This window comes from Cucumis melo, chromosome 1, assembly GCF_025177605.1.
Source record: "Cucumis melo cultivar AY chromosome 1, USDA_Cmelo_AY_1.0, whole genome shotgun sequence".
NCBI lineage: Eukaryota > Viridiplantae > Streptophyta > Magnoliopsida > Cucurbitales > Cucurbitaceae > Cucumis > Cucumis melo.
The window spans coordinates 21,326,769-21,354,049 of record NC_066857.1 but is presented as its reverse complement, the minus strand read 5'-3'; the positions used below and the strand labels follow the sequence as shown (position 1 = coordinate 21,354,049).

Here is a 27,281-nt window from a genome sequence, read left to right as displayed (position 1 = left end):
CAGTAATTAAATGGGGTTGTAGGAAAAGGAGTCTACTATGGAGTGTAGAAATACACTCCGATAGCTGTTTAGTACCAACAAGCATCAGATTGAATGACGACGCCAACCTGCTTCACAGCCACAGACTGCTATACGAGGACAAGATTCTGAAGTCGAATTCCCATCCTTGACGATGATAATCAAATGCCTCTTGGGCGAAAAAAATCTATGAGATGAGAGTCGATACATTGATAATTTAGGATGGAACAAAAGAGCCCTCATACATGGATGGCAAATGGCATTTGTATCGAATGATAGGCATGATCGAGTTATGAGACTAAGAGATTAATAAAACCAATAGGACAAGCCTTTCTACAACTAAAGACCATATGACATTAGGATCTACTTAATAATGTTGTGTCGTGGTCATCCTAATAACTTTACACGATCAACCTACAGCTAAAGTTTGATCAACATTAGAGTTTGGCTTCTCAGCACGAAAAGCAAGAAGCATAACAAGTCACAATTAACACACATACATGGCTACTTGTTTAATGGTTAGGTATTACAGACAAACCATTGGGAAAGTAAACAACAAGATCGGAGTCATCAAGATCAGCAGTTACCATCTTCAGAGATCAGTCATTGTTTATCGGTAGTAAGCTGGTTGATATGCTGGGGCCATTGCATTCCCATAACCACCGTATGCAGGATACGACATTGGAGGTGATGGAAACGATCCAGCATGTGGTGCAGCTTCCGGTGAGTAAGTGTAAGGATTTGTTGGTGGGCTTCTGCTGCCATACATTGAGGGTGGGGAATGGTAAGGTGGGACACCAGCAGGGTATTGAGAGTGTGAGGGAGACCTCACAAATGCAGGAGCTGCAGGGTATGAAGAGACATATGCATTCGTCAAACGACCAGCCTTGGCAGGAGGCATAGGACCACCGCTGTTTGCTCGTGTTCTCTTGTTGGCAGGGACTGGAGCAGGCTTCCTCTTCTCTACCTTCACCTTCTCCAGCTGTTCGAGGCGTTTCTTGAGGTTTTCTGGAGGGAACTCAGCCTGAAGCTTGTATTCTTCAATGCACTTGATAACGGCTCGGAGTGCAGACTGCTCTTTCCGTGCAGCAAGGTGCTACACCAAACAAAACAAAATATACTAATTACTACAGCCTCTCCTCTAATATGTCTGTCGTATGGAATCATTGCAAAGATCAAATTAAACAAGGGATCGAAAAATGAGGACAATTTCTTATAGTATAGTATAGAACAATTTCAAACAAATGGACAGACGTATATAAATAAAATAAATGTGTTACTGCTGAGGACATGCTTTCATAATGAATGAATGGTAATTTGATCTATACTATAATCCAATGGACGCCATTGATGATCCCACAATATTGCATGCAAGATACTTACATGAATACAAAAACTGTTTTCAAGAAATAATAATGCAGTTAAGATATACTATAAAAGATACCATTGCTCTGCCAGTATTATTTGGGTCTTCCGAAATAGCAGCTGCAGCTTTCTTGGCATCCTTCAGATAAGCTTTCAGCAGCGGAACAGGGGGGAACTTATCCGCAAGTCCAACTTCATATGTAAAATGCACGGCATCAAGCTGCTGTCCCCGGCTGATTAGTTCTTCAATCATATCTACACAGGATACCAGCTTAGAAGAATAAAAAATACATCTGCAATTCTCCCATTACAGTTATGTGATGCCTTCCATGATATAAGGATAATAACAATTACAAGGAAGTAGTTCAGAAAGAAAAAAAGATAGGAAAAGCTACAATATGATCATGCTAGCAGCAAGCAATACAAATGCAAAAGCTATAGAAGTTCTACACGAGAATTAAAGAAAAAAGAAGAACAAGCATACACATTGCTAAGAAGACAATCACACATGATCCACTACATATTTGCTTATACCTTACAAATTATAGTGATGACTTCAATAATGAATCAGGAGAATAATTTAGAAAGAAAATGAAGGGGAAATCTTTGAAGGGAAGAAAATTGTTTCACATTGCAGCATATAGGAGGAGAACTAGCCATGCATATACATATATAAACTTCTAGAATGATACAGAGAAAATTGGAACGATATAGAGAAGATTAGCATTGCCAGGCGCAAGGATGACACACACAAATCGAAAAATATAACTTCCAGAATGATGTCAGGTTAAGAACATTGCAATTAGTAAGTTACAACAATACTATTCTCTATCAATTCCAAAATATTACTAATTATGGGATCATTGTATACCTAAAATGAAACTGACACTTAAACCCCAGAGGTCGCTTGAGGACAATCACTATAAAATCCAACACGATGCTACTCCCTACCCGTATATTCAACTAATTTGTCATAACTGGTAAGAACCCACTCCGCTAAAACATCAAATTTGTTCTATCAAAAACAACCCGGCCCCAAATCCATGCATTATTTTGAAAGAATTGATTATGCTACCAACATAATCCTTCTCTTAGGTAATTTGCCATGCAATCTTCATAAAAGCTCCTTCCAGTTGATCGACTACAATGTGAATCGATGATCCTTCACGAATCGTTCCACTTATTGGAGTTCTATGGTTGGATCTTAACGAGAACAAGAACAAAAGCCCATAATAGATTAAATGGAAAAAGGAAAAAAGAAGGCGAATGTAATCTAGATTAAAAAATAAACTCAAGATCAGAAATCATATCATTTTTCCATATGAAATGAAAGAGAAATTTTAAAGATTTATACCAGGCATTATATCTCCAAGGCCAAGTGATACAGCCAACTTAGGCATCTGCTTCCGCCAGGCCGATCCAACCACAAGCTTCCTGTACATATCAACATCTTCCCTCTTAACAATACCAAAAGTAACCAAGTGCTGCAAGAAGGTGTGGACATCCGGTGTTCTAACATTCTCGATACCACCTCGTTCTTCTAAGCTCGCCTTCCAAGTCTCGGCAATCTCCTTAGCGCGCTCTTTCATGCTTGGAGTAACCAAAATCCTCGACTTCCCGATCACAGGGTCTACAACAACTGGAATCAGGGATTCAAGCACTAAAACACAAGCCCAGCCCAAATCATTTCCACCATCACTTTTTTCCCCTCTCTTATCAAGTGGAAACACCTCCGAGATGGCCTCCAGCACGAATCTGGGCGGATCGATACATTCAGCTAAGGCCAGATGAATTTTAGCCCTCAGTGCTTCCAATTCCTTCTTCTTACCAGTGATAAACCTCCAAAAACCACCAGAATCCATTTCTAAACAGAACGATTTCAGCTTCAACAACAGTCCATCATCATCATCCACTTCACCATTCTCATCACCATCTTTCTCAAGAGCTTTAAGCGCTGCTTCCATACTTTTCTCAACCTTACCTAGCGCGATCTGAACACTACCTTGGATACTAACCTCACGCTTCTCTAGCTCATCAAGAGACTCCTTAGTCTGATGGTCTAGGGTTTGAATTTTATGCCTCAGTGCCTCCGATTTCTTAAGAAGATCTTGTTCCAGATTAGTGAAGTGATCGGATAGTTCCTTCCAAAGCAGAGTACAGCTAGTCATCAGAGACGTTTGTCTTTGGAACTCATCAAAACTCGGGTGAGTCAACTCACTCAACTCTCCGGGATCGGAGATCGTCCCCATTTGCTTCTGTTTCTCGAACGGCGGCGGGGGCGGGGGAGGCTCAACGACGGAGAGAGAGGGAGAGAGAGGAGAGAGAAAGGGGCGTATGAAAAAGAGAAGAGAAGAGAAGAGAGAATGAAACTTGAAACGGAAGAGATAAAACCAAAGGAACAGCACACTTAAATTACATAAACCAATAAGAATTTGACACGGTAGAGGATAATTAACCGGATACCGGCGTCCAAAAGTTACTTCTGAACCAATTCTACGGTGCGCCGACTATGCCTACTGCCGCTTTTTAAATCAATTCTTTTCTTTTCTTTTTTCTTGTTATCATTTAAATTTTAAATTCCTTCATTTTTATTACCTGAGTTTTATCAATTATTATTATTATTATTATTATTTTAAGATATTCTTTTAAGTTTATTTTTATATTTTTGTTAAACTCATCTCAACTTTTTATACTCTATTTAATAACTCCTCAAAAAATTTAATTTTAAAAACATTTTTTTTTATAAAAGATCTTTTTTTAAAAAAAAAAATCGAAAAGTACTCCAAATGTTATAATTTTGTATTTGATATTTATATCTTCCACTTTTAACACTAAAAAAAGAGTGTTTGGACAATGAATTTGTTGTTTTAATCTTGATTATTATTCTAATATTTTATGTTTTAAATACATATTATTTTTAGTTTATTAAACTATTTATTATAATCTTATATAGTCATTAGCTCTTAAATTTGTTGGAAAGGACAAAAATCTTCAAATAATAAAATCTTTGAACATTGTAAGCATTCAAGAATGAAGTTTAATAAAGAAATCTATTACGGACAAAGTTAAAAAATTTATTAAAAACCTTTTGGATTAGATGAACGAATAGACAAAACACTAAACTCTAGACATCTTTTCTCAACGTAAGCTTTAAATTACCATTTATTGTTATTAATAAATTGCTGAATCCAAACTTATTTCAGATTATAAAGTTACTATTGATTTTAATTGTACCGTAAAACTCTCGATTTTAATTATATATTCGTGATGACATAGTTTGTTGAAATACAAACGTGATATATTGACTTATTTAATGTATAAATGAAGATGAGCTAAACAACAGAAAGATTAGTGGAAAAACATTTTTATAAAATAAATAGACAAAATGCATATTCAAATCCTAGTCTTCTTCTTCTTCTTCTTCTTCTTCTTCTTCTTCTTCTTCTTTTTCACTTAGTTTATCAAAAGTACTAAATCCCTAAATTAAAAAGATTCACTGTGTAGTTTGATCCAATAAAAAAAGAATCACTGAAATTCTTAATACTTCTAATTTTGGAATTATTTAATCCAATGTAGATTAAGTTTGGAAGAACAATGATATGTGCATTTAAAAGTAATAATTTGTGTCATTTTGCTGTCTCTTCTACAAATTCTTCAACAGAGTTTTATTTTATTTAGTATAATAGAATAGACAAAACAATGACACATAACTTTAATTTAACATCAAATGGCTAATATCTTATCGATTGATTAAACAAATTTGAATTAAATATAATACTTTAAAAACGTCAGCTTTTTTATCTTTTTTCAAACAAAAGGACAGATTGATCGCGTTCATATTTTGAACTCTAAAGACCTAATGCCAGAGAGAATAACAATGTCTATATCAAGATTCTATAATAACTATTACTTATCACAAAATTAGAAAATTACCTATAAATTTCAATACTGATTACAAATACCATATTGTTGCGTGATTATTCTCAAATTGTTATCATAATTCACTTGCATTACATTAGTTCTAGTATTCGTATATTTCTTAGGCCATAAAATCAACCCATTTGTATTTTTAATTTTTTTTAAAAAAAGAACCCATTTAAGCATGATTCAAATGATTCATTACATCCTTTCTATGGAAAAAAAATATTTTATTGTATAATTACAAAATTTAACCAATATGAGTTCCCTGATAGTAAAACAGAATCTCAATAAACGTGAAAGAGATCATGAATTCTTCAACACAATTACTTATGAAAATTTTAGTTTAGTACGAATTTCTTTGACTTGCAAATATAACAAGATCGAATAGATTTTCCTGAGAAATTAGTTAAAGCATGCATAAACGAATCCAAACATTTACAAATACAAAAATACATATAGAAAAATTACAAGGGAGATATTATATTTAGAAAATAAGAAAAAGAATATATATATATAAGGTAAAGTTGAAGCAAAACGTTTCTCTTTGCATGATTGAGTCAGGTATTGGATTTGAAGATAAGATTGGAAAAGGTGAACGAGACAACATTTTTGTTTGAAGAAAAGAGTGGCCTATCCCTAAATTTCAAATACTAATGGAGGTGTGAACTATTATCCATCTTCTTCAAGTCTTATTTCCTAATGTTAGGTTGATTCGATATATGTTTACATGGTAGAAACTAACATCATAGACAATATGCAGACTAGTAAAATACATGTAAATCAAGAGAGCTAAATTCTGCGATTGATATCTGACAAGCTTATTATCGACCAATCAAATGCAAACTTGTGGATCACATATGAAATGACGTACCAAAAACAATCCTAAAGTTTCAAATTTTAAAAAATTCAAGATTTCTTTGTTGTTTGAATACGAAAAATATATTAGTTACTTGTTGCTAAATTTTTAAACGTTACATTGTTATCCTTGCCTTAAAGAAAAGGACTACAAGATTGTCCTTTACTGCTTAGTTACGCTTCACCACCACCCACCCTGTTTCAATATACCTACAATTCTACTATCTTTTTTTTCTTCATTCTTCATTTCCTTCTCCCCTTAATTCTCTTTTTGTTACTGATTTTGTTCGTTCATACTAACCATCCGACATTTCTTTAATTTCAAAATAAAGAGAAGACTACCCTCAATTAAAGTATATAAACTACAGCAAAAACTACCTTAATACTAAAATATAATGCTTATGGTTTGCCATAAAAGACTGTGATAATTCATGCATCAATATTGCATATATATATATATATATATATATATATATATATATGATCTTTACAACTCTCAACAAGTTAACCAATAGCAAGATGATCGAAAAATACTTGACATAACATCATGAGCAATGTTTCAAAGTTCAGGCTGAATTACTTTTCTAATGGCATCTATATTAGACTATCAAGTTCATCTAACCTACCACACAAGGAAAAACGTCTCAGGTCATGTAGTCTGCTTTTACCAAGCATCTTGACTAACTACAAAGACTACAAATCTTCAAGTACCTCTTTGGTCGGTCTAGTAGTCACCTAAACTTCATAATAGCTCCCTATCCTATTATCACCAAGAACCACTTGGCATTATTTATTAAATTTTACCGAGTGACTTCATTATGACTTAGCTAAGAAATCTTAGGTGTCAACCTACATACAGGGATCATCAAACACCCTATACCCTATTTGACCAGGACGGATCACTAACAAAAGTAACCATCTAGATAAGAAATTTCCTTTCTTTTGGGGGAAAGCAGCAAAATGTAATTGCATATTGTACACAGTACGAAATGATAGAATTACAATATAATAGAATGAATGGTTTGAACTCCCAACTCCAAGCAGAGGGAGTGAACTAATTTCCCATCTCATATGTGAGACAACTTCAATGATAATAGTTGGTGTTCTTAAAAATGGTCTGCATTTCAAAAGTTCAATTTAGATCATATATTTTTAAAAAATACTAAAAACACAGATTATTATACTAGTCCAAATTATATAATGTTTTTATACCGATCAACAGAAGAGTAGTGTAGAAAAAGGAAGAAAATGGGGGTGTGGGAAGAAAGTGCTTTCTCGAAAACCAAAGTAAAAGAGGAGAGGGAGGGGGGAAAGGAATAGGAATAGGTGGGGAATGGGCCATGCCTACGCAGAGAGAGTCTGACCACCACATGGGTTCAGCCAGTTAAAGTGAGGACAGATGACAAACAAGGTACGCAATTATACACAGTGCCACTTCCTGCCCCTTCTCCCCTACACCACCATCTCCAAGCATGCGCATCACACGTGTAAAGTTTCCAAACTCACTTACCCTTCCATCTACATAAACCTACATTCTTTCCCTCATCCTTTTGTATCCAAAAACCTCACCATCTCCAATTATTACCTGTCAGAATTGGAGAATTCTATGGGAGGAATCTTTAAAACCTTGCTTGCAAGACACAGAACGAATGAAAATGCTAAAAAGGTTTTAACTTGACTACTCAATTCATCTCGTTAAGATATTACACATCAAATCTATCAAACCATTCAGCTCGGGGAACCATACAATATTGTGGATAAGATTCCTATTCGAGCGTGTCAAAGTATCTTCCACCGACACTGAGGCTAAGTTTCAGCATCCAACATCACTACCCCAGAGAAAATATCCTTCCTATTTCTACTTTTGAAAGAAAAATTCTTCAAATCATACCAAATATAAACTAGACAATGAAAAGCAAACAAAAACTACGTCACAAAGGCTAGGGTTCTCTGGCTTCCCCTCCCTTTCCGCACATGTGCTACATTGCCTTCAAAAAGTACTCGATTTGTTTTCTTTCCACAAAGTTGCATTACCCAATTGTATGGTTTGAATACATAAATGCATCAATGCTATATTAAAAATTATCAGACTAGGTATTTTACATCCTTTTCAAACCTAGTATCAACGCCTGACAGAACGCCCAGGTGCACAAATTTGTACTTCAATTCAGAAAAAATATGCATATGTAACTGCATCTGATAGTTTTTATTCATCAATTGGAATCTCACTGCAGATGCTACACCCACCCACAATCGCTCCCACTAAGCGTGCCTGCTGTTTAAAAACTCCGACGGATCCCTTATGGTACAACAGCAACAAGTACAGGGAAGCGTAACTGTAGACAAGCTAGTGTGATTGATTTCACACTTCAACATAGTATGCTTGTTCTAAAAAGTACTGAGCAACGTAAGGGTTTTAGTCAGAATTAACTTTCTTCCAAAATACACTTATACATATCGTTAGCAATAGCAGGTTAGAGTGACGATGGTGTGAATAGTGTGATTGTGCAGGTTTGTTAATGCGGTAACATACTAATAATTCAAGCTTTTTCCAATCATTAGGATTTAAAACTGTTAGACAAAAAACGAGATCCATGTTCCACATCCTACCATACACATATAACCTACAGTAGAATTAAAATTTACGCAACAATCCAGGGAAATTCCTGGTAGACTAAACATAACCGCCCACCACCTTTTGACAAAGGATAAAATTCAATAAGCTGTTTGGTAGACTCCATCCATGAACTATCGAGCTAATAAATGAGGTGGATCTGATTGTTGCGGTTCAACCGAGGACACAAATTGAAGAAGCGCTGAACAATATTTATCGAGATAATCTACCTGGACGATTTGAAATCCCTACAGCTCTCTATGGTTACCTTCTTCCTTGTATCAAAATCAACCTTGTCCATATCAGCTGCAGTCGCCAGATAGCCATAAAAAATTCTTTTCTTCTCTCCAGATTTTTCATCCACCTTCACAAGGTTTGGATTTTTATCATCATCCCTGCTATATGCTGCAGGTCGCACGCGAGCCCAAGCCGAACGTCCATGATTGTCCTTCTCAAAAAATTCAGCCAGCCTCTTGGCTTCATTGAGGCCAGACTGATCACCCGAAAACTTGATCAAAGTTGTGCCCAAATGACCATCCCTTCCATACAAAGACTTGGACTTACCACCCCCAAACCCGAGGTCTGAAAAAAAAGGGCCAAATGACTCATCATGACAGCTAAATGCCAATAGATCGATAGCAAACCAGCTTTGGATTACAAAAGGCAAAACCATGAACTAAGAACAGAGGTGGCTATGTAGAAACCAAATAAACATTTTTATAGCTCTGTTTACTAAAGCTAAAAAGATTCAGAATCTACAAATCTAAAGTGTTGTATGGCACGATTATTTAAGCCAAAAACTAGAGCACAAAATCCCAAGTACCCAGTACAGGTGTATGGTGCGGAAGAACACCCCCAAGTACCCAGTACAGGAAGCTTGAGAATGTGGGAAAACCCAAACCAAATATGATAATAAAATGAAAAAACGATCAGAGCCAAATTATTATCACGTCTACCAATTAACAAACATCACACTAGAAACTAGAATGATAAGTACTAACAATAAACGGTCAGATGCATACTGTTACAAAACAAAGGAAGACAAACTAAAGGATGTGCCAGATTGAGAAGTTTCCCTGATGTTAAGCATAACTTAATATCAGAATGCCTCCAATTTATCTGAATCCAAGTCTTCCATCTGAGATTGCAAAGTATCAAATTGCAAAAAGCCTATCACTACCTCCCTTTGTCTCCCACACTAGAGAGAGATTAAGAATATAATCCAAAAATATACTGCCGAAATAAGAGGTTGATGAAGTTACAGTTTAGGATTAAACAATCCAAATCACAACCCCAACCTCTTCCAGTTCACGAGCCTTAAATAATGCAGGAAAATATATGTGCAATGAAATTAATCAATTGATCACCAAAAGATCTCATGCAACCTGCCGCCAACTTCTCTTAAGATCATCAAAAAAAATTTGTAATTAGTTTCCTTTTGGAGATGGGTTTTTCTTCCCCCTGCTCCTAGACTGTATCTACTTTGGTCGCTGTTAAGACACCTTCGTTTCTTATATTAAAAAAAGCAAATGAAACTTAAGCCTAAATAATATGATGATAAAATCATACAACCTAATAAAAAAAGAGGGGTATAGTTTAAAACAAAGAAATAAAAACTACGTTCGACTCGACATTTAAGACAGAGTGATACTGATAACTAGTGCATAAAGTACATGCCAATAGTAATTTGCACATTTCTCAGATAAAGCTCCTCTCTACAGACTGCAAACCTATACATATCTCACTTATGACAGCAGACCAAGATTGTAGAATAATTAAAAAAAATCAACTCCAAAAAATCTACAGAGATCCAAGGATTTTAATTAGAAAAGGAATTATAAAAATCCCTTCAAATGAGCTGAAAAACAGCTTTTCCAAACCGAAAACAGGACAATAACAGAAAAGAAGTACTAAAAGACATATCCATGGAGGATTCAGAAAAAAAACTTTAGGTAAATTAATTATAATTGCATTATAAATCAGGTAAATATAACCTAATAGTGATCAGCAACCATACTAATACATAACTGAAGTACTTCAACAAAAAAGTATATTATGAAGAATAAATATAACCATAGTTCTTCAGCAACTGTATCAATAAAATATATAAAGTTGCTCTAGTTTCTAAACTGTGCATAAGAGATGAATCATCTGACTCTGACGGACTTAGAGAGAGAGAGAAGGAGAGAAGAGACCTGATAAGTAAATTATCAAAAGATGTTTTTTAAAGAAAAAAAGGACTTGTACAATGTACAATGTAGCCCCTCCTCCCTACAATGGGTAAACGTTTGAACATTGGAAAAGAGAAACAGCTTCAATTCATATTCTAAGGATTTCTATGGATAAGAAGCAAAGGTTTGGTCCAGAAAGAAGACTACGAATGGGGGAGAAAAATAGCTTCATTCACATTTTATGAATAAAATATTCTCCTTGAGCAAAAGCTTTAAAAAAATTCCTTCCAATTGGCTTTGAAGCAGACACACTAAACGCCAGAACAAGACAATATCAGAATGAGCGCGATCCACGTGTGGCATCAACTCATCCATGGAATATTCAGATACAACTTTAGGTTTATTAGCTAAACAAGTAAGATAAAAATAAAAAAAAAAAACAAAAAAAACCATGTTTCTTATCAGCAACTAAAAAAATCGTTTAAGTACTCTGCCTTCTAAATCCGTTGCCTAAAACAGATGGACATCTGTGAGACTTGAGAAAGTCCAAGGATATTTTATGTGCTTCCAACTGAACGTGCTAAGCAGTAAAGTAGTAGATGCAGTGTGTCCTAGTTGATAGACCTTATTCTACCAAACAAGAGACAAATTGATTCAAGCAGAAATGAGGAATGAAAAGATTTAAGGTGGTGTATTATACCTCTAATCTTACTATCCATTGCTTTGTTCCCCAAACCCTCCATTCGCCCATCTTTACTCTTTCCAGTAATAGTATTATGGATGATAACTAGAGGAGGCCACATAATCAGATCCTCCTGGTTAGCTGCTGCTTCATCAGCAGATAGAAACCGGTATCCTCTTGAATTATCAGGAGGCTTCGAGTAGTTCCACCCCATTAATACACAGAGAGCTTTATGTAAACCCAAATGATCCACTTGCGAGTCAGCACTCTCAGAGTTGTATGTGTGCATAATAAGGCCATGCATATCTGGAAAATCTCTAGAGGACCTGAAAGTAAGCATATAAAGGAGGGGACAACATTCTTTAGGGGCCCAAAGTATGAATTTTTTAATAGGTTCAAACTATAATGCAAGCCTACAAACTTGAACCAAAATGGGAATAAGTTGGTAAACACCACTCAAAATGTTAGGTTGTAGGTGGAAACAAAGACTCCAAAATTGCAAAAAGCATCATCAAGCACAGAAAGCATGCATACTAAGAGTAACCTCAATAACTAACCCTCTTTAAAGAAGCAGTTTTGAAAACTAATTTGTAATCGATTGAAGATTTTGTGGGAAGTGGAATAATCTTAAGACATATGTTCAAGCTTTGATGAGATAGTTCCAGCTTTGTGACCTCAAACAAAAAAGGAAGATTCAGTCCAGGAATATAACAGAAGACACAAAGTTTCTCCATCTAAGGTTCTCCCGTTACTTAATTCATCCCTGTAACATATGTCGTCTGGGATGTCAATGGCGTATGATCTTGATTACCGAGGATCAGTCTCCTTCTCCATACTTAAGATTATTTAATTTCGTTCGATTTCATTCTAAGAATAACCTTAATAACAACATACCTAAAGTTTATGGTCACTGTGTTTCAAGGGGTTTCTAAATCTATCTTTCCATTACAGTAAGAACTTTGAATTGTCAATGACAAGGGTTACTCTTCTGAAAGATCCATTGAAGCTTGAATTCTTCCACAACCTTTAGGAACAAACATGCACAATATTTGGGAACCAATGATCGGTAACATGGTTAATATATTTGCATGGTCGGTAGCCCATGGTACACAACATAAAGATCATACCAATAAAAAAGCAGGTCCACCATTTGAATAGCGAACAAAGTTAATAGAGTTCATACTGAACAAAGCTTCATTGTTTTTGTATGGGGTATGCATCTAATCCAGTTTTTAAAGACCTCAGCCGTTCTCAAAAGACAAGTAAGTGACCCTGCTACATTTGTTGCCAAGAAAACTCAAAATTGTAGGACATCCAATCCCAAGTAGATTGGCCACCATGACTTGAATTCGTTTCCTCCAAATCTCACCCTTATCCTCCACTAGGTCCAATGGTGATTAGTGATTTTATTGGACAGACTTAATGAAAGAGTGTATATATATATCAAGCCTAGGAGCTATACTAATCAAGGTAATTAGAATTCTCCAATAGAAACAAATCAAGGAATAAAATCCTTTAAAAGAAACGAGTGCCTCAATGGGATGTCAGGATGACAAATACAATAAGCTTCTAAATAGCGTCAAAAGATCTTTCAATACTTGGAACGATTTCCTAGTTTCCTTCATTATTAGGGGATCGCCAAAAGGAAAATCAAACAATTTTTGTAAGTTTCTCAGGTCACAATGGTTATGCTAAACCTACTAGAATAGTCCTCCATCAAAGTAAGGAGGAACGGTACCAAGGAAACAAGTCAGTCAGTCAGTTCCTCCCTAATCAAGGAATAGGCATGCATTATTCATCCTGTCTGGCACTATCTTAAACATTGACACCTCCTAAGAGAGAGTTTTTTTCTCCCTAAATCAAGGAACAGGCACGTTTGACACCTCAATGTGAATTAAAAAGGTAAGCTCTATCACATTCTCTTCGTAATTTCAAAAGTGGAGAGTTGCAAGTTTTATCTGGATAAGAACCGATTACATTGATTGAATGAAATATCCAAAGAGATATACAAGGGGCCAAAAAGTTTCTCCAATTTGCAACAAGAAAATTTGAACTATAAACCAGTGCCAACATGAATCAAATGGATATAGACAGAAAACGAAGTTGCATAAAAAAATGCTAAACAGGATTCTTTCATTGATTATGATTATGATATCAAGTCAACTCAAACCACAAATTTCCCACTTAAAGGCTGGGAGACATTGACCAGCAAAGAGATAACAAAACAAAAATACTTTACCTCTAATAACTATAAAGAAACATTGAAGGTACAAGATCTAGACAACATGGTTTTTTGAGTACCAATGATATATATTCAGTCGGTTCACTCCATACAGAAAACAAAGATTTCCAGATAAACCTTTTGATGGTACCCCATGCCCTAGAACAAACAGATTGGATACAACAAAGCAATTTGATTTGCACAGGCCAGCGAACTGTACCACATGATTTAGAGAGATCACGTCGATACCAAACCAAAACACAATACTAGAGGTGAATCATTCTTGCAATGAAAAGAAGAAACTTAAGCTATAAGGCCATGGTGTTTGCCCATTAATGCAAACATACTCTTTAAACAAACAAAAACAAAAACAAAACAAAAACAAAAATAGAAACCATAAGATAACTAAATAGAAGAAAGATACAAATATTGCGAATAAAAAATAGCACAAATCAGGGGAAACCCCGCAAAACAACCATCACACAACTAAGAATTAATGCATCACATGAGAACTCATATCAACGAATTACAAAAATGAGGAAAAAGAAAAAGGATAAACAAAAACTGTAACATGTCAACCAGACTCAATTTTCAGTGAAAACCACTCTAGGAATAGCCAGAAACCACAAGAGTGTGTTTGTGGAAATTGCAAATACTGTGCAGAAGCAATCCAGCATTCACATCAGTTAGAAAGCAAAAATATGCTCAAGTCCCTGCAGTCAATAAACTATTCAATCCCTAGTTCCGTTGTCTAATGCATAAAGCACAAAAGTAAATGGGTGGTTGATTTCCATTTAATTTTCAAGAAATTGGTTTCGTTGATTTTCTAATACAACAGGCCGGTTTTCAAACAAACCACCTTTTTTTATACTGTGACTCTAAGAGAGAGAGAAAAGAGCTGTCAATCAAAGAATACAAACGAGCATAAAAAAGACAACCTGCAACTAGGAGCCAAAACAAAGTCGAGATAACTATACAGAGAAGGGTACACATCCAAAATAACTAACCCTTGAGAAAAATCACAAAAAATCCTTAGAGATCAATGCCCAAACAGAGGCATTGAACTTGATGACAGTCCACACCTCTTATATCATAAACTGTATCAAATATGAAGAAAAGCATGGGACAAATGGCAAAACAAAACCATTGCCTGAGACACTCATCAGTATCCAGATCTACTTTCACATTGCTTTTACGCAACCCTCATAAGAAAAATTAGTAGCACAGAAACAGCTTTTAAGGAAAGGGCATTGCATCAAGAAGAAATAATTTATGTATTCATTCCCTTCTGTCACAACAGTGAGTGGAAACAAACATTTTTTTAAAGTAGAACACACAACTTCATTGACAAAAAAATGAAAGAATACAAGGGCATATAAAAACCCCCTCAAACAGCAGGTAAATAAACTAAGATGTTGCCTAAAAAATAGTTGCAAAAAGTCTTCAAAATTGAAGCCCAAAAACTTCACCAAGGACCAAACAACCCAGTAGGGTCCCTCTCCAATCCTATCAACACTGTTATTCCTCTCTCCATAACACCCACATAATCGTGCACACCCCTAAAAAGCGAATGGAGAAGGAACTCCTCAATCAAAATGCTGATACTATTGAGTCAACATGAAACCAAACTCCTAAAAAAAGTAGTTCCATATCAATCTCACAACTCCAAAGCAATTGATCCAGTTCTTTCGACGTCTTCTGAAAAACAATGCATCAGAAGGGGTCAACTAATAAAGGTAATTTCCTCGAAAGCAGGTCCAACAAGTTCAGATGACCCATCAGAACTTGCCAAGAAAATAACTTAACTTTCTTTGGAATCTTAATCCTCCACAACTTATCAAAGACAAGCTTACTAAGGAGAGATTGATCCAACAAATACAAAAAGAAAGACTTACAATAAAAGCCCTCTGCCCTTAAGCGGTTCGAGACTCCAAATGCGAACTTCCCTCCTCTCAAACCTAAAGTCACTCTCCAATCAAAGTCGGGGGAGAGACAAACCTCAGTTGTTTCCTTAACAATCAAGGACCAACAAAAGCCAAACAGAAGAAAAAAGGAGCCACCCAACCAAACAAGAAAATTAGAAATAAAACAATGCTTAAGAGAAGATAAGTGATAAAGACAAGGAAACATAGAGAAGAGAGGTTTACCCCCCACCCATTAATCCAAAACGACCGACAAAAGCCAAACGGAAGAAAAAAGGAGCTACGCAACCAAACAAGAAAATTAGAAATAAAACAATGCAAGAGAGGTTCCCACCCGCCCACACACAAACAAAATAGGAGAACGAGGGGCTCAAATGAAATGCTTTCAGTGATTCTTTAAGGTGCCTTTAACCCCAGTTGAAAGCCGTTGAAAAGGATTAATGTCATGCTTGTTCATAATAACTGTGTGCCTCAAAGAATCAGTCTCACAAGGTAACAAATGCCACAACCATTTAGCCAAAAAGACTTCATTCTGAAGCCTTAAATTACCAAGTTCCCTACAACCTCCCAATTCACCAAATGTGATCCTTTTCCTTCATTAACCCCCTTCCCACAGGAAATCATACATAAGTTTCTCAATGCTTTTGCAAGCTGAACAAGGGGCTCGAGAAAGGGAGAGATGATAAATGGCTCCTCAACACTGATTTGATCAGCGTTTGTCTACCAGCTTTGGGAAGAAACTTTTCCTCCAAGAAGCTAGTCTCTTCCTAACATTATCCAACGTAGTGTCCCAGAAAGTGATTGGCCTAGGATTAACTCCTAGGGAAGACCAAGATAGGAAACGGGTAAGGATTTGATATCACAACCAACCAAATCTTCCTAGTGACTAGGCTTAACCTAATCATAGTTGATCCCTAAAATCTGACATTTAGATCTATTAATTTTAAGCCCATACACATCTCAAAGAAACTCAGCACGTGGTTAAGAGTCCTAAACAAGTCCTTCCCCAAACAAAAAAAAAATGGTGTCATTTGCGAACTGAAGGTGGGAAAGACTCACCACTACCAACCAGAAAGGGGTCAATTATTTCACCTTCAACCCCCCTGCTGACAAGTTTACTCATCACATCCACCATAACAAGGAACAAGAGGAGGGACAAGAGGTCCCTCTGCCTAAGCCCCCTCGAAGCTTGAATCCTACCCTTCGAGCTCCCATTGATGAAAATGGAATAACTAACATTTTCAGAATGAAGTAACTAACATTCTCAACACCACTCCACATCTACATCCTTCATTTGTGTCCAAAACCTTTCTTCTCCAAAACTTTGTCCAAGAAGTTCCAATCAACATGATTATAAGATTTTAAAGATCACTCCTTTCTTCTTGCAAGCGTATAATCCTCACAGGCCTGGGTGCAAACAAATAGTTAAATATAATTGCTACCAGAAACCACCAGAAATAGATTCAAGTAAAAGATTCTTGAAGGGAGTCTAGTTCTCCTTTCCTTCCCATTTTACCTCTTCTCTTCTTCTTGGCAATTCAATTAAACACAACTTACATGTCAAATCCAAAATTATAAAAGTACAATGAAAGCGTAATATCTGACCCCTATTTGCACACTTAGAGGGAGAAAGCAAAGGAGGAAGAGTCCAATAAACCATAGGCCCCGATGCTTAACAGTAAGTCACTAACCATACTCTTCTCAAATGCTTTTACCCAGCAGTGCTAAAAGAAACAGCAGCAGCAGTAGCAGAAAAAAAAATCTTTATAGGAAAGCTCATCGAATCAAGAAACATATACTTTACACATTTACTTCCTTCTGAATCACAACAGACAAGTGCAAACAAACAGTGCAAAGTATTAACCAACAGCATCCTCCTCAAATTATCCCAGATGCAGAAAAATGAAGTATTATCCCTAAGCAAGAAATAGAAATAGGGCAAGACAAAGAGAAACGGCACAAAGAATCCGATTGCATCAAACCTTGCACAAGCAAGACATTGAAGACGCCCATGTTTCCCATCCTCCAAATAATTCTTTTTCTGATTGGCGTTTTCGTTGATAGTCTTCACAAAATGAAGAAATGCTTTTCTCAATGCACTCTGATCAACCTCTAAATATTTAGGAGCTACATTTTTACCACTACCTAGCCGTAAACCTTCATTTTCATAACTCCCACCAACTCGCATGTACTTCGAGAACCTAGTATCCTCTGTACGACCATATGGATCACTCGTTCCTGCCAAAAAATCACCCCTTCGTTCGCCTGAACCAGTAAGAAACCCATTTGCATTCCCGTTGTGCAAAAGTTGCTGCTGACGCCGGGAAAAATCGTCTTTCTCGTCCTTCCTGTCCTTCTCATTGTCATCATTGAATTTCCTTTTCATAGATGAATCTGCAGGACCACCACGTTCATCAGTCCCCCGAGAATTCCAATGATCTTGAGGCCTAGCACGCCCAAATTGTTCTTCCCGAGCACCCCTAAGTTCATCTGGACTCATGGGTCCACCCGGGGGAAACCGATGATCAAATCCACCATATTCGTGGCCAGAACCAGCGGAGCCCATTGGTAAAAACCTAGCAGCAAGATCCATGGACCTAGCAGGCGGAGTAAATTCGTGATAGTCGAGAGGGAGAGCGAAGTACGACCTTACACTCCCATCGGCAAGAACAATCGTGCGGCGCTCAAGCATATGGAATCCATAAGACGGGGGAGGCGGTGGGCCAAGAGCTGAGGGATCAGGAAAGGGAAGTGGGACCCCAGGAGAAGGAAGTGGAGCAGAGGCCGGAGTGGGATTAAGAGGCTTGGGGTGAGTGGAATTGGGACTAATTCCAGATTTGGAGGAAGGATGATGGGGTTTGGAAGATTTAGAATCGGATTTAGGGTCGGAGGGAGGATTGTTGGAGGAGGACTCCCAGCGGGATTTACGATGAGAAGGGGCGGCGGAAGAAGAAGGCTTCTGAGAGGACTTGTTGGTATTGCTACCGCCGGCCATGGCAGCTGTAGACGGGGGCGGAGCCACCTAGGGTTAAGGGAATGGGAAATCAGAAAATCGCCGTTTCGCGGTTCGAATCAGTGAGTGAATGTAGATTTCATTCTGCCCATAATCTTAACTACAGCCTACAGCTTCTCGATTCCCTCCACGGCCCCACAAAATATATAATAAAAACCCCATTTTAAATTAAATCAACCTTAATTAAACTTAAATAGTAAACAATTTTTTATTTATTTTAGGAGGGAAGATATTTATAAAAATATGATAACGAAGTCGTACAAGTTGGAATTGTCACCCGCTACTCACGTCACATATTCTTCTCTTTTTTTTTTCTACTAATTTTAATTTCATTATTTTAAGAATTTAAATATTCCATAGAGTTGAAAAAAAACTAAAATAAAACAAATTTAGAAAACATGAATAAGAAATTTAAAAAAAAGTATTGTAAAAACAATATATATATATATACACACACGTGACAACTTGCAATTTAATTACTCTATATACTTATTAATAGAGTAATATAGTCATAAAATCAAAAGTTGTCGTGATCACAAGAAAAAAACAATAAAATAAGTTAAAGTATGAATTTTGTATGTATTTTTTTATTTTAAATTTTTCAGATGTAAAATTAAAAAGTTTAAATATCAATAAAACAAATAGATATAGATCTTTTTAAAGAAAATTAAATTTATATCCTTTACTTCCATCCATGAGGTATGTTTTATTACCAATTATCTTCTAATAGCTTAAAATATCAGTATAGTTGAAAAAAATTAAATAGGAAAGATAAATTTAATAAGGAAAATCGAAAATTAGAGAAAAGGGGAAATATCGTAAAAGTCAACGGTGTCTATTAACATAATAATATATTTGATACATCCAACATGACTAATTTGGATGCGGCAGGTATCTTTGAAACTCCTAAAGAGAAGATCGATACAGTTGGTGGAACAAGTGTTTCTTTTGACTTTAAAAATATTCGAAGAGTGTTGTTATTTTGTTATCTATCTTCATGTTTTGCTTTTATTAATATGAAACCTTATACATTCTAAACGTGTTTTACTTAGGAGTTTTTTCAAAAATATAAAAAAGCGGCAAAATATTTACACTCTATAGAACAATTCTAAAAACTGAAAAACCCAGTAGCCCAATGTGTAAAATACCAAAAATATCTCGTCAATACCAAAAATGTCTCGTCAACCACGCCGTCAACAACGCGCGCATACTATATTTACAATCGTTTAGATTTGGTTATTGTTTGATACGCGATCGTTTAGATATGACTACAATTTATCTTTTCAATTCAATCGTTTAATTTTGTTACACGATTATTTAATTTAGTTACGTTTAAATTTGATTGCACGATAGTTTAGATTTCTTTATACGATCGTTCACTATTTTTACACGATCGTCTACATTTGGCTACTCCAATCCAAATTATTTTTTTTCTATATTCTTTATACACGATCTTTTATTTTTTTACACGATCGTTTACTTTTTGTAAACGATCGCTTACATTTGGCTACTTCAATATAAATGATTGTTTACATTTGGCTACTCCAATCTAAATGATTTTTTTTTAAGATTCTTTATACACAATTTTCTATTTTCTTACACGATCGTTTACTTTTTTTACATGACCATTTACATTTGGCTACTCCAATCTAAATTATTTTTTTTTCAATATTCTTTATACACGATCTTTTATTTGTTTTTACACGATTATTTACTTTTTTACACTAATTTACATTTGGCTACTCCAATCTAAATAATTTTTTTTCAAGATTCTTTATACACGATCTTTTAGATTTGTTATTTTTTGTACACAACGTAAAAAAAGAAAAAAGAAGAAAGAAGAAAGACGATGGAAAAGCGAAAAAAACTGATGGAAAGATTAAACAACGTAAATAAAGAATTTAAAAATAAGAAAGATGATGAAAATAAATTGCGGAAATAAAAAAGAAAAGAAAAATCGCAGGAGGAAGACGATGAAAGAAATAGCAGGAGGAAGAAAAGAAAGATAGAAGAGCAAACCTAGAATATTTAAAAATGACTAACTTTATAGGCTTTGTTATACGGGTCGTAAATAGTTTGGTGTTTTGTTACATTTACAAAAGTTTTCCTTTTAGTTATAGTAATTATTTTTTTAAAATGAAGAAATACTAATCATTTTCATACGTTGAGTGATTCAGAAATGAACAAACAATATCTATTTTGGCATATAGTGTAACCACATACACACAATACTTACAAATAAAAAATATTTTTCCAAACTGACAATACTGGAAGCAAAAGGCAGTACGATATCAAGTTCTGCAAACCTAATTAAAGGGTTTTTGGAAAAGCAAATGTTATTTTGCCTCGATGAACGAAATTCACAATTAATAATGCATTGATCTTCAGTCAATCAAAAAGAAATCTATTGGGTTTTAAAGATATATGTTGCAATAGTTATCATATTGAGATTGACAGAAAGAATGGAATATAATATCTTTATATTATATCTACTATCTTAAATGAATAAACGTATATTAGAAAAGTTGTCTTCTTTATCTTATGGATTATACTATACTCATATACGAGTAACTATACAACAATGAACCTGAAGTTCATGAATCTAGACATATTTGCAATTTGGCGTAATCGATTCAATCATCCAGGATCTATAATGATAAGAATAGTTGTTCAAAATTCATATAGACGTTCATTGAAGGACCAAAAGATTATTCAATCTAATGAATTATCATGTGATACTTGCTCTTAATGTAAATTAATAATTAGACCATCACTAGCTAAAGTGGGAACCAAATCACCTACATTTTTAGAACGAATTCATGGTGATATTTGTGGACCCATTAACCCACCAAGTGAACTGCTTAAGTATTTTATGATATTAATATATGCATCCACTAAATGGTCACATATGTGCTTATTATCAATTCAAAATCTTGCATTTGCAAAATTACTTAATCAAATAATTAAGTTAAGAGCATAGTTTCCTAATTATACAATTAAAAATTTTCAACTTGTAATGCTGGAGAATTTACATTCCAAACATTTGATAATTATTGATGTCTATTGGGGTAAGTGTTGAACATCATATAGCTTATGTTCATACATAAAATGGTTTAGCATAATCATTGATAAAATGTTTGCAATTAATTGCTAGACCATTGTTTATGAGAGCTAAACTTCCTACATTTGTATGGAGACATGTTATTTTTCATGTAGCGTCACTTGTGTGTATTAGGACAACAACTTATCACAAGTACTCGTCATTACAATTAGCATATGACCACATGAGCCAAATACTTCTTATTTGAGAATTTTTGGATATGCAGTATATGTTCAAATTTCTCCACCACAACGTACTAAGATGGATCTTCGAAGGAGACTAGGAATATATGTTGGATTTGATTCCTCATGAATTATTAAATATCTTGAACCCCTAACGGGTGATGTATTTACTACATGATTCGTTAATTGTCATTTTAATGAGACAATTTTTTCAAATATTTAGGGGGAGGAATTAAGAAGTTGGAAAAAGAAATTACATGAAATGTACCATTATTGTCTCATTTAGATCTTCATGCAGATTAATGTGAACTTGAAGTTCAGAAAACAATTCATTTGCAAACTATAGCAAATCAGTTACCAGGATGCATTTGTAGATGCAAATAAAATAACTAAATCACATATAGCAGTTGCAAAAGTTCCATAAAAAGTTAATATTCCAACACAACAAGTTGTCATTAATATATCTAAAACACAGCAGAAGCATGGTAGACTAGTAAGTTATAAAAATAAAAATCGTCGAAAAGTAAATAGAGTCAATAACTCGATTAAGGGTATGGATGTTCCAAAAGAAATCCAAAATTTGACTTCTAACAAAAATATTGAAGAAGATAAAACAACGAAAGTTAATAATGAGATTTCGATAAACTATGTCATGACAAGAAAAGGATGGAATCGAACTAATGTAGTTGTTAACAACATTTTTACATATAATATTGCTCTTTATATTGTATCTGAAAATGAAGATCCTGAACTAAAATTTATTGAAAAATGTTGACAAAGAAAATATTGGTCTTTGTGGAAAGAAGCAATTGAGGTATAATTAAATTTACTTTCAAAACATTAAGGGTGCGTTTGGGGAAAGGGTTGATTTAAAGATGGGTTAGTGTTATGATAAAACTAGTTTTATCATAACCCTTGTTTGGGGGGAAGGGTTAGGTGGGTAGGTTTACGTGGAATTTATGATAAATTTACTTTCAAAACATTAAGGGTGCGTTTGGGGAAAGGGTTGATTTAAAGATGGGTTAGTGTTATGATAAAACTAGTTTTATCATAACCCTTGTTTGGGAGAAGGGTTAGGTGGGTAGGTTTATGTGGAATTTATAATAAAATTTATTTGGCGAAAGTGTTATATGGGTTGGGTTAATAATTTTTTTGTATGTAGTATAATATTTTTTAAATTATATTGTAAATATGATAAAAAAAATTTATTGCATATGTTTTTACAAAAGCGTTGAACTCGTCTTATTGCAAACAATTTATTGTATGTGTAATGTTATTAAATTAGTACAGACAGTTGTCCAATTTGGAATTAATTTCTGAACATATTGTAAAATTTTTATTAAAATTCATTTTTTAGAAAAACAAATTAATTATTTCCTATTTGTAATTGGCGATAGCAATGTCTCCCTATTTTGAACATATATAATTACTTGCTATAACGCTTGGGTGAAATTGTGACTATTTTCTTTAATTTTAAATAAAAATTATGAAGAAAAAAATAGTTGTCTACAATAGCGAAAGCACAAACAGTCAACATCATACAGAAAAAAAAGCAAATAAGAAGCAACCCAGGTCGGTACAAACATAAACTATCTCGTGATGTCTTGTAGGAGGACTCTACAAAATCCCTCCCTCTCATCCTCAGGCATGAGTACGAAACCTTGAAGGTCGTCCATACGAGACAGAAGATGCCTTTGCAATAGTTCCCTATCCAAACTCGTTAGTTTTGGCATCTCATGGTTGTCATTGGCAAGGGCACGTACAGGCCACTCCGCAATCATCTTGAGTTGCTCGTTTGTTTGGTTGAGCGCCAGATGTATGCCTTCAACATCCACCTCTCGTTGACTTCCCCTCTTCCTCTTGGATCCACTCGATCCGATCCTACCCTTTGAAGCGCGAGAAGGTCATGATGCGCGTACATCGTCCTGCAAGAGGTCAATCCCCTAGTTGTACACGAGCGAAAACTCCTCGTTTCCATCCCCCATATCAAATCTGTCATACCCGCCAAGCTCGTTAGACCTCATGTCGGCGAATGTCTCAACGAACCGACCTGTCGCCCTATCACGACTGAACACATATGTAAGTTCGTCGTAATACGGAAACAGTTTGTTGAGGAGTCCCTTCGCTGCAGGATGCGACTGCGGGGAAAAAAATCACTTATGAGTATTGATAGAAATGTTGTTAAGTAAATGTATATTGCGAACATTGTGTGACGTTTATATTATTTTCTTTACCCTAACCCAATTATCAAATAATTCTTTCTCCGCAATGATACATTTCTCTTCATCGTTCCACCCAAAGCCACTGCACGCTGGCCCCTGCATTTCGACAATGGCCTAGAATGTCCGCTTCAGTGTCTTAATTCTACAATCAATTACAGTCGTTGCACAGACCTGACATCCAGGTAGTTTCTCCGACATCATGCGTACCTACTGGACGAGGTAACCTGGTCGGAACGTGCCATTATCCAATTTCCATCCCCCCATTGACACCAACTCCATTAAACACTCTGGAAGAGTGCCCTCTTCCTCCTTCATCCAGACATGTCTCGGGGTACGGTTTAAGGTTGACATACTGAGAATGACAAATTACAAAAAATACATGGAGTACGTAAGTAATTTCACAATTTCACATTTAACAGTAAAAGACAAAAGACACGTGTACATTTCATATGCAACACCCGAAATTACATTTTACAGGTGATAGAAATTTAACAATACAATTGATGACTTCTAATGTAAAATTGTCTTATCTAAACGTTACGCAACTACCAATAAGTGAACATCGATTCGACTAGTTCGTCGCACCACTGAGACCACTCGTTTGTCGTCTCAATGTAGTGAATGTCTTTTGAAGCAGTGGTCGTCACGTACGTGGAGTCCCCCTCGTCCACGTTGTCAACATCGTCGCAATATGTCATTTCCCTGTTGATCAAATTATGGAGCAAGCAACATGCTAGTATGGTGTGATATTGGACTTGTAGAGGATAGTACGACTTTCCACAAAGAATGGCCTAACGACCCTTAAGAACACCGAACGTGCGCTCAATGACATTCCTTGTCGAGGAGTGCTTCATGTTGAAGTACTCCTTTGGATTTATTGGTGCATTTCCAGTACCACGCCACTCTTGCAAATGGTACCGCTAACCTCTGTGCGGGGCGAGAAACCCCTCCACATTTGGATAACCCGCATCGCACAGATAATAATATCCTGTTATTAAATTATTTGTTTAAGCGCTTTGAATACGTAAGTAAAAAGCGACATTGTTTTATTATAAATAAGATATACCCTTTTGCACTTGTAGTCCATTTTCTCATGAAAGGGCATCACGTAGAATCCGCGAGTCTGCTGCGGATCCTTCCCAACCGGCGAGGACATAAACGAAATCGCCTTTCGTGTCGCACACCCCCAGAAAGTTTGTGGTAATTTTCCCCTTACGCGTTCTAAATGTAGGTCGATCTCCTGGGAGGACGTTGACCTTTATGTACATCCCGTCTAACGCGCCAAGATAATTCTGTAGGTTGAAATAAACTCGCTAAAATAGGTGCGACGTACGTAAAGGTCAAATACAGTGAACTTCTATCATGTCCACCTCAAAACACTTCCAACTTTGATCGTTGCAGTTGTTTGTTACCGGAACAGGTCTCTTTATCAACTCCTCGTACAGTCGAACCACAATCAACAATACGATGTTAAAATATCGAGATACTGTCTCACCGAACCGTACAAATTTCCGTTGGATGACGCGGTTCTTCACGTCATGAGCAAGGACGTGCAAGAACATTGCTACCATTTCCTCAATATCGACAATCTCAGTCGACGAAAGGCCAGCCACATTTCTAAGTAAATGGCATAGAATTGCGAATGTTCGCCTGTCCATTCGCGTGCTCTGCTGACACACAAGATCTGACTCGTGTATCATGCGAAAATACGCAAGCTCCCTAATTCTATGGCATGTATCGGACAGTGTATGTGGGAGACGCTAATTGTTGTTCATTAATAGCTCCAACGTTAGTAACATCTGACGTTGGGCCAATGTGAACACAGTTAATACTCCAAGAAGTGTTTGTTGATCCATTACAAAGTATGTAAAGTTTCTTAAAAACATGTACTAAGTGAATTAGTATAATATCGATATGCAGTGTGTAAAGATCCCTAATGGAAGTTTATTATGCACTTACTAAAACCCTAAACTTAGTAATATCCCTATTTACTAAAACCATAAACATAGAACAAAGAACTTGTTTTAAACATTATTTTAAAAAATGGGTTGCAGTAAAAATAGTATGTGAGATACGTGGTACCGCTATTATAGAAATAGTATGTGAGATACGTACGTACTCGTGAAGATAGTATTTTAAAAAACCAAATTTGACATACGTATGTGTCATAGTGCATACAAATTTCAAGTAATAACACATCTTTTCAAAGTTGATGAAAAGTGTATTCAATTAATTTAATTTAATTACTAATTTATGATGATATTTAAAAAATAGTATTGGTAAAAAGTTGTTGATATCCAAATTTATGATCATATTTCAATTAATTAAACACTTGTTTTGAAAGTTGATAAAGTTAATGTCTTTATTTCTATTACTTAGAATGATTGGTAAAAAGGTTAGAACTTTGTATTTGTAAAAAACACTGTTCAGTAGTTGTACTTATAACAATGAATGAAAATCTCGTATTAGCCAATTCTTGTTATGATATGGTAGTAGGAAAGTTTTTATATTTTTTAAATTAGGAATTGTTGTTAATTAATTGGATAGTTAATATGAATTGTTGTTAATATATAATTGGATAATTAATTGAATTTTTTTAAATAGGAATTTTTATTAATTAATTGGATATTTTGTAAATACAAATTGTTGTTACTATATAAAAAAAAGAAGAAGATAGTTAAAAAAGAGAAAGTGAAGAATGCATACACATTATAAACCGAACAATATTTAACAAAATGTTCATAATAAATTTATACAAAACCCAAAAAAAGTAAATAAAAAAAATACTGAAGAGTATACAGAGCCTACAAACGACCATTACAATAGTACCTCTTCGAAGAGTATACTCGTGAATGGCGACGTCCTGCATAAGATAAAGAACATGGTTAATAGTTGTACATAAGACACGATATAAAAGGTAAAAAAATAAAAGAATATTACATATACATACCTTATATGACGACAAATCTTACCCGAAATCAATATTGAATGGGGA

At 35.3% G+C, this 27,281-nt stretch overlaps 2 protein-coding genes and 1 non-coding gene across 3 annotated transcripts; 1 reads left to right on the top strand and 2 right to left on the bottom strand.

Moving 5' to 3' along the window:
- Positions 1–348: 348 nt before the first annotated feature.
- Positions 349–3,866, bottom strand: LOC103489669 (FRIGIDA-like protein 4a). Its single transcript, XM_051081677.1, has 3 exons — positions 2,738–3,866; positions 1,463–1,638; positions 349–1,114 (listed from the first exon to the last, which is right to left on the bottom strand). The coding sequence occupies exons 1-3, from the start codon at positions 3,630–3,632 to the stop codon at positions 629–631; spliced, it is 1,557 nt and encodes a 518-aa protein (XP_050937634.1). The 5' UTR covers positions 3,633–3,866; the 3' UTR covers positions 349–628.
- Positions 2,057–2,160, top strand: LOC127144330 (U6 spliceosomal RNA). Its single transcript, XR_007815984.1, has one exon. It is a non-coding gene; the product is annotated as a U6 spliceosomal RNA (small nuclear RNA).
- Positions 3,867–8,689: 4,823 nt separating the features above from the next.
- LOC103489668 (uncharacterized) lies at positions 8,690–18,897 on the bottom strand. The gene is made up of 3 exons (XM_008448929.3): positions 17,752–18,897; positions 11,645–11,952; positions 8,690–9,355 (listed from the first exon to the last, which is right to left on the bottom strand). The coding sequence occupies exons 1-3, from the start codon at positions 18,762–18,764 to the stop codon at positions 9,000–9,002; spliced, it is 1,677 nt and encodes a 558-aa protein (XP_008447151.1). The 5' UTR covers positions 18,765–18,897; the 3' UTR covers positions 8,690–8,999.
- Positions 18,898–27,281: the final 8,384 nt, after the last annotated feature.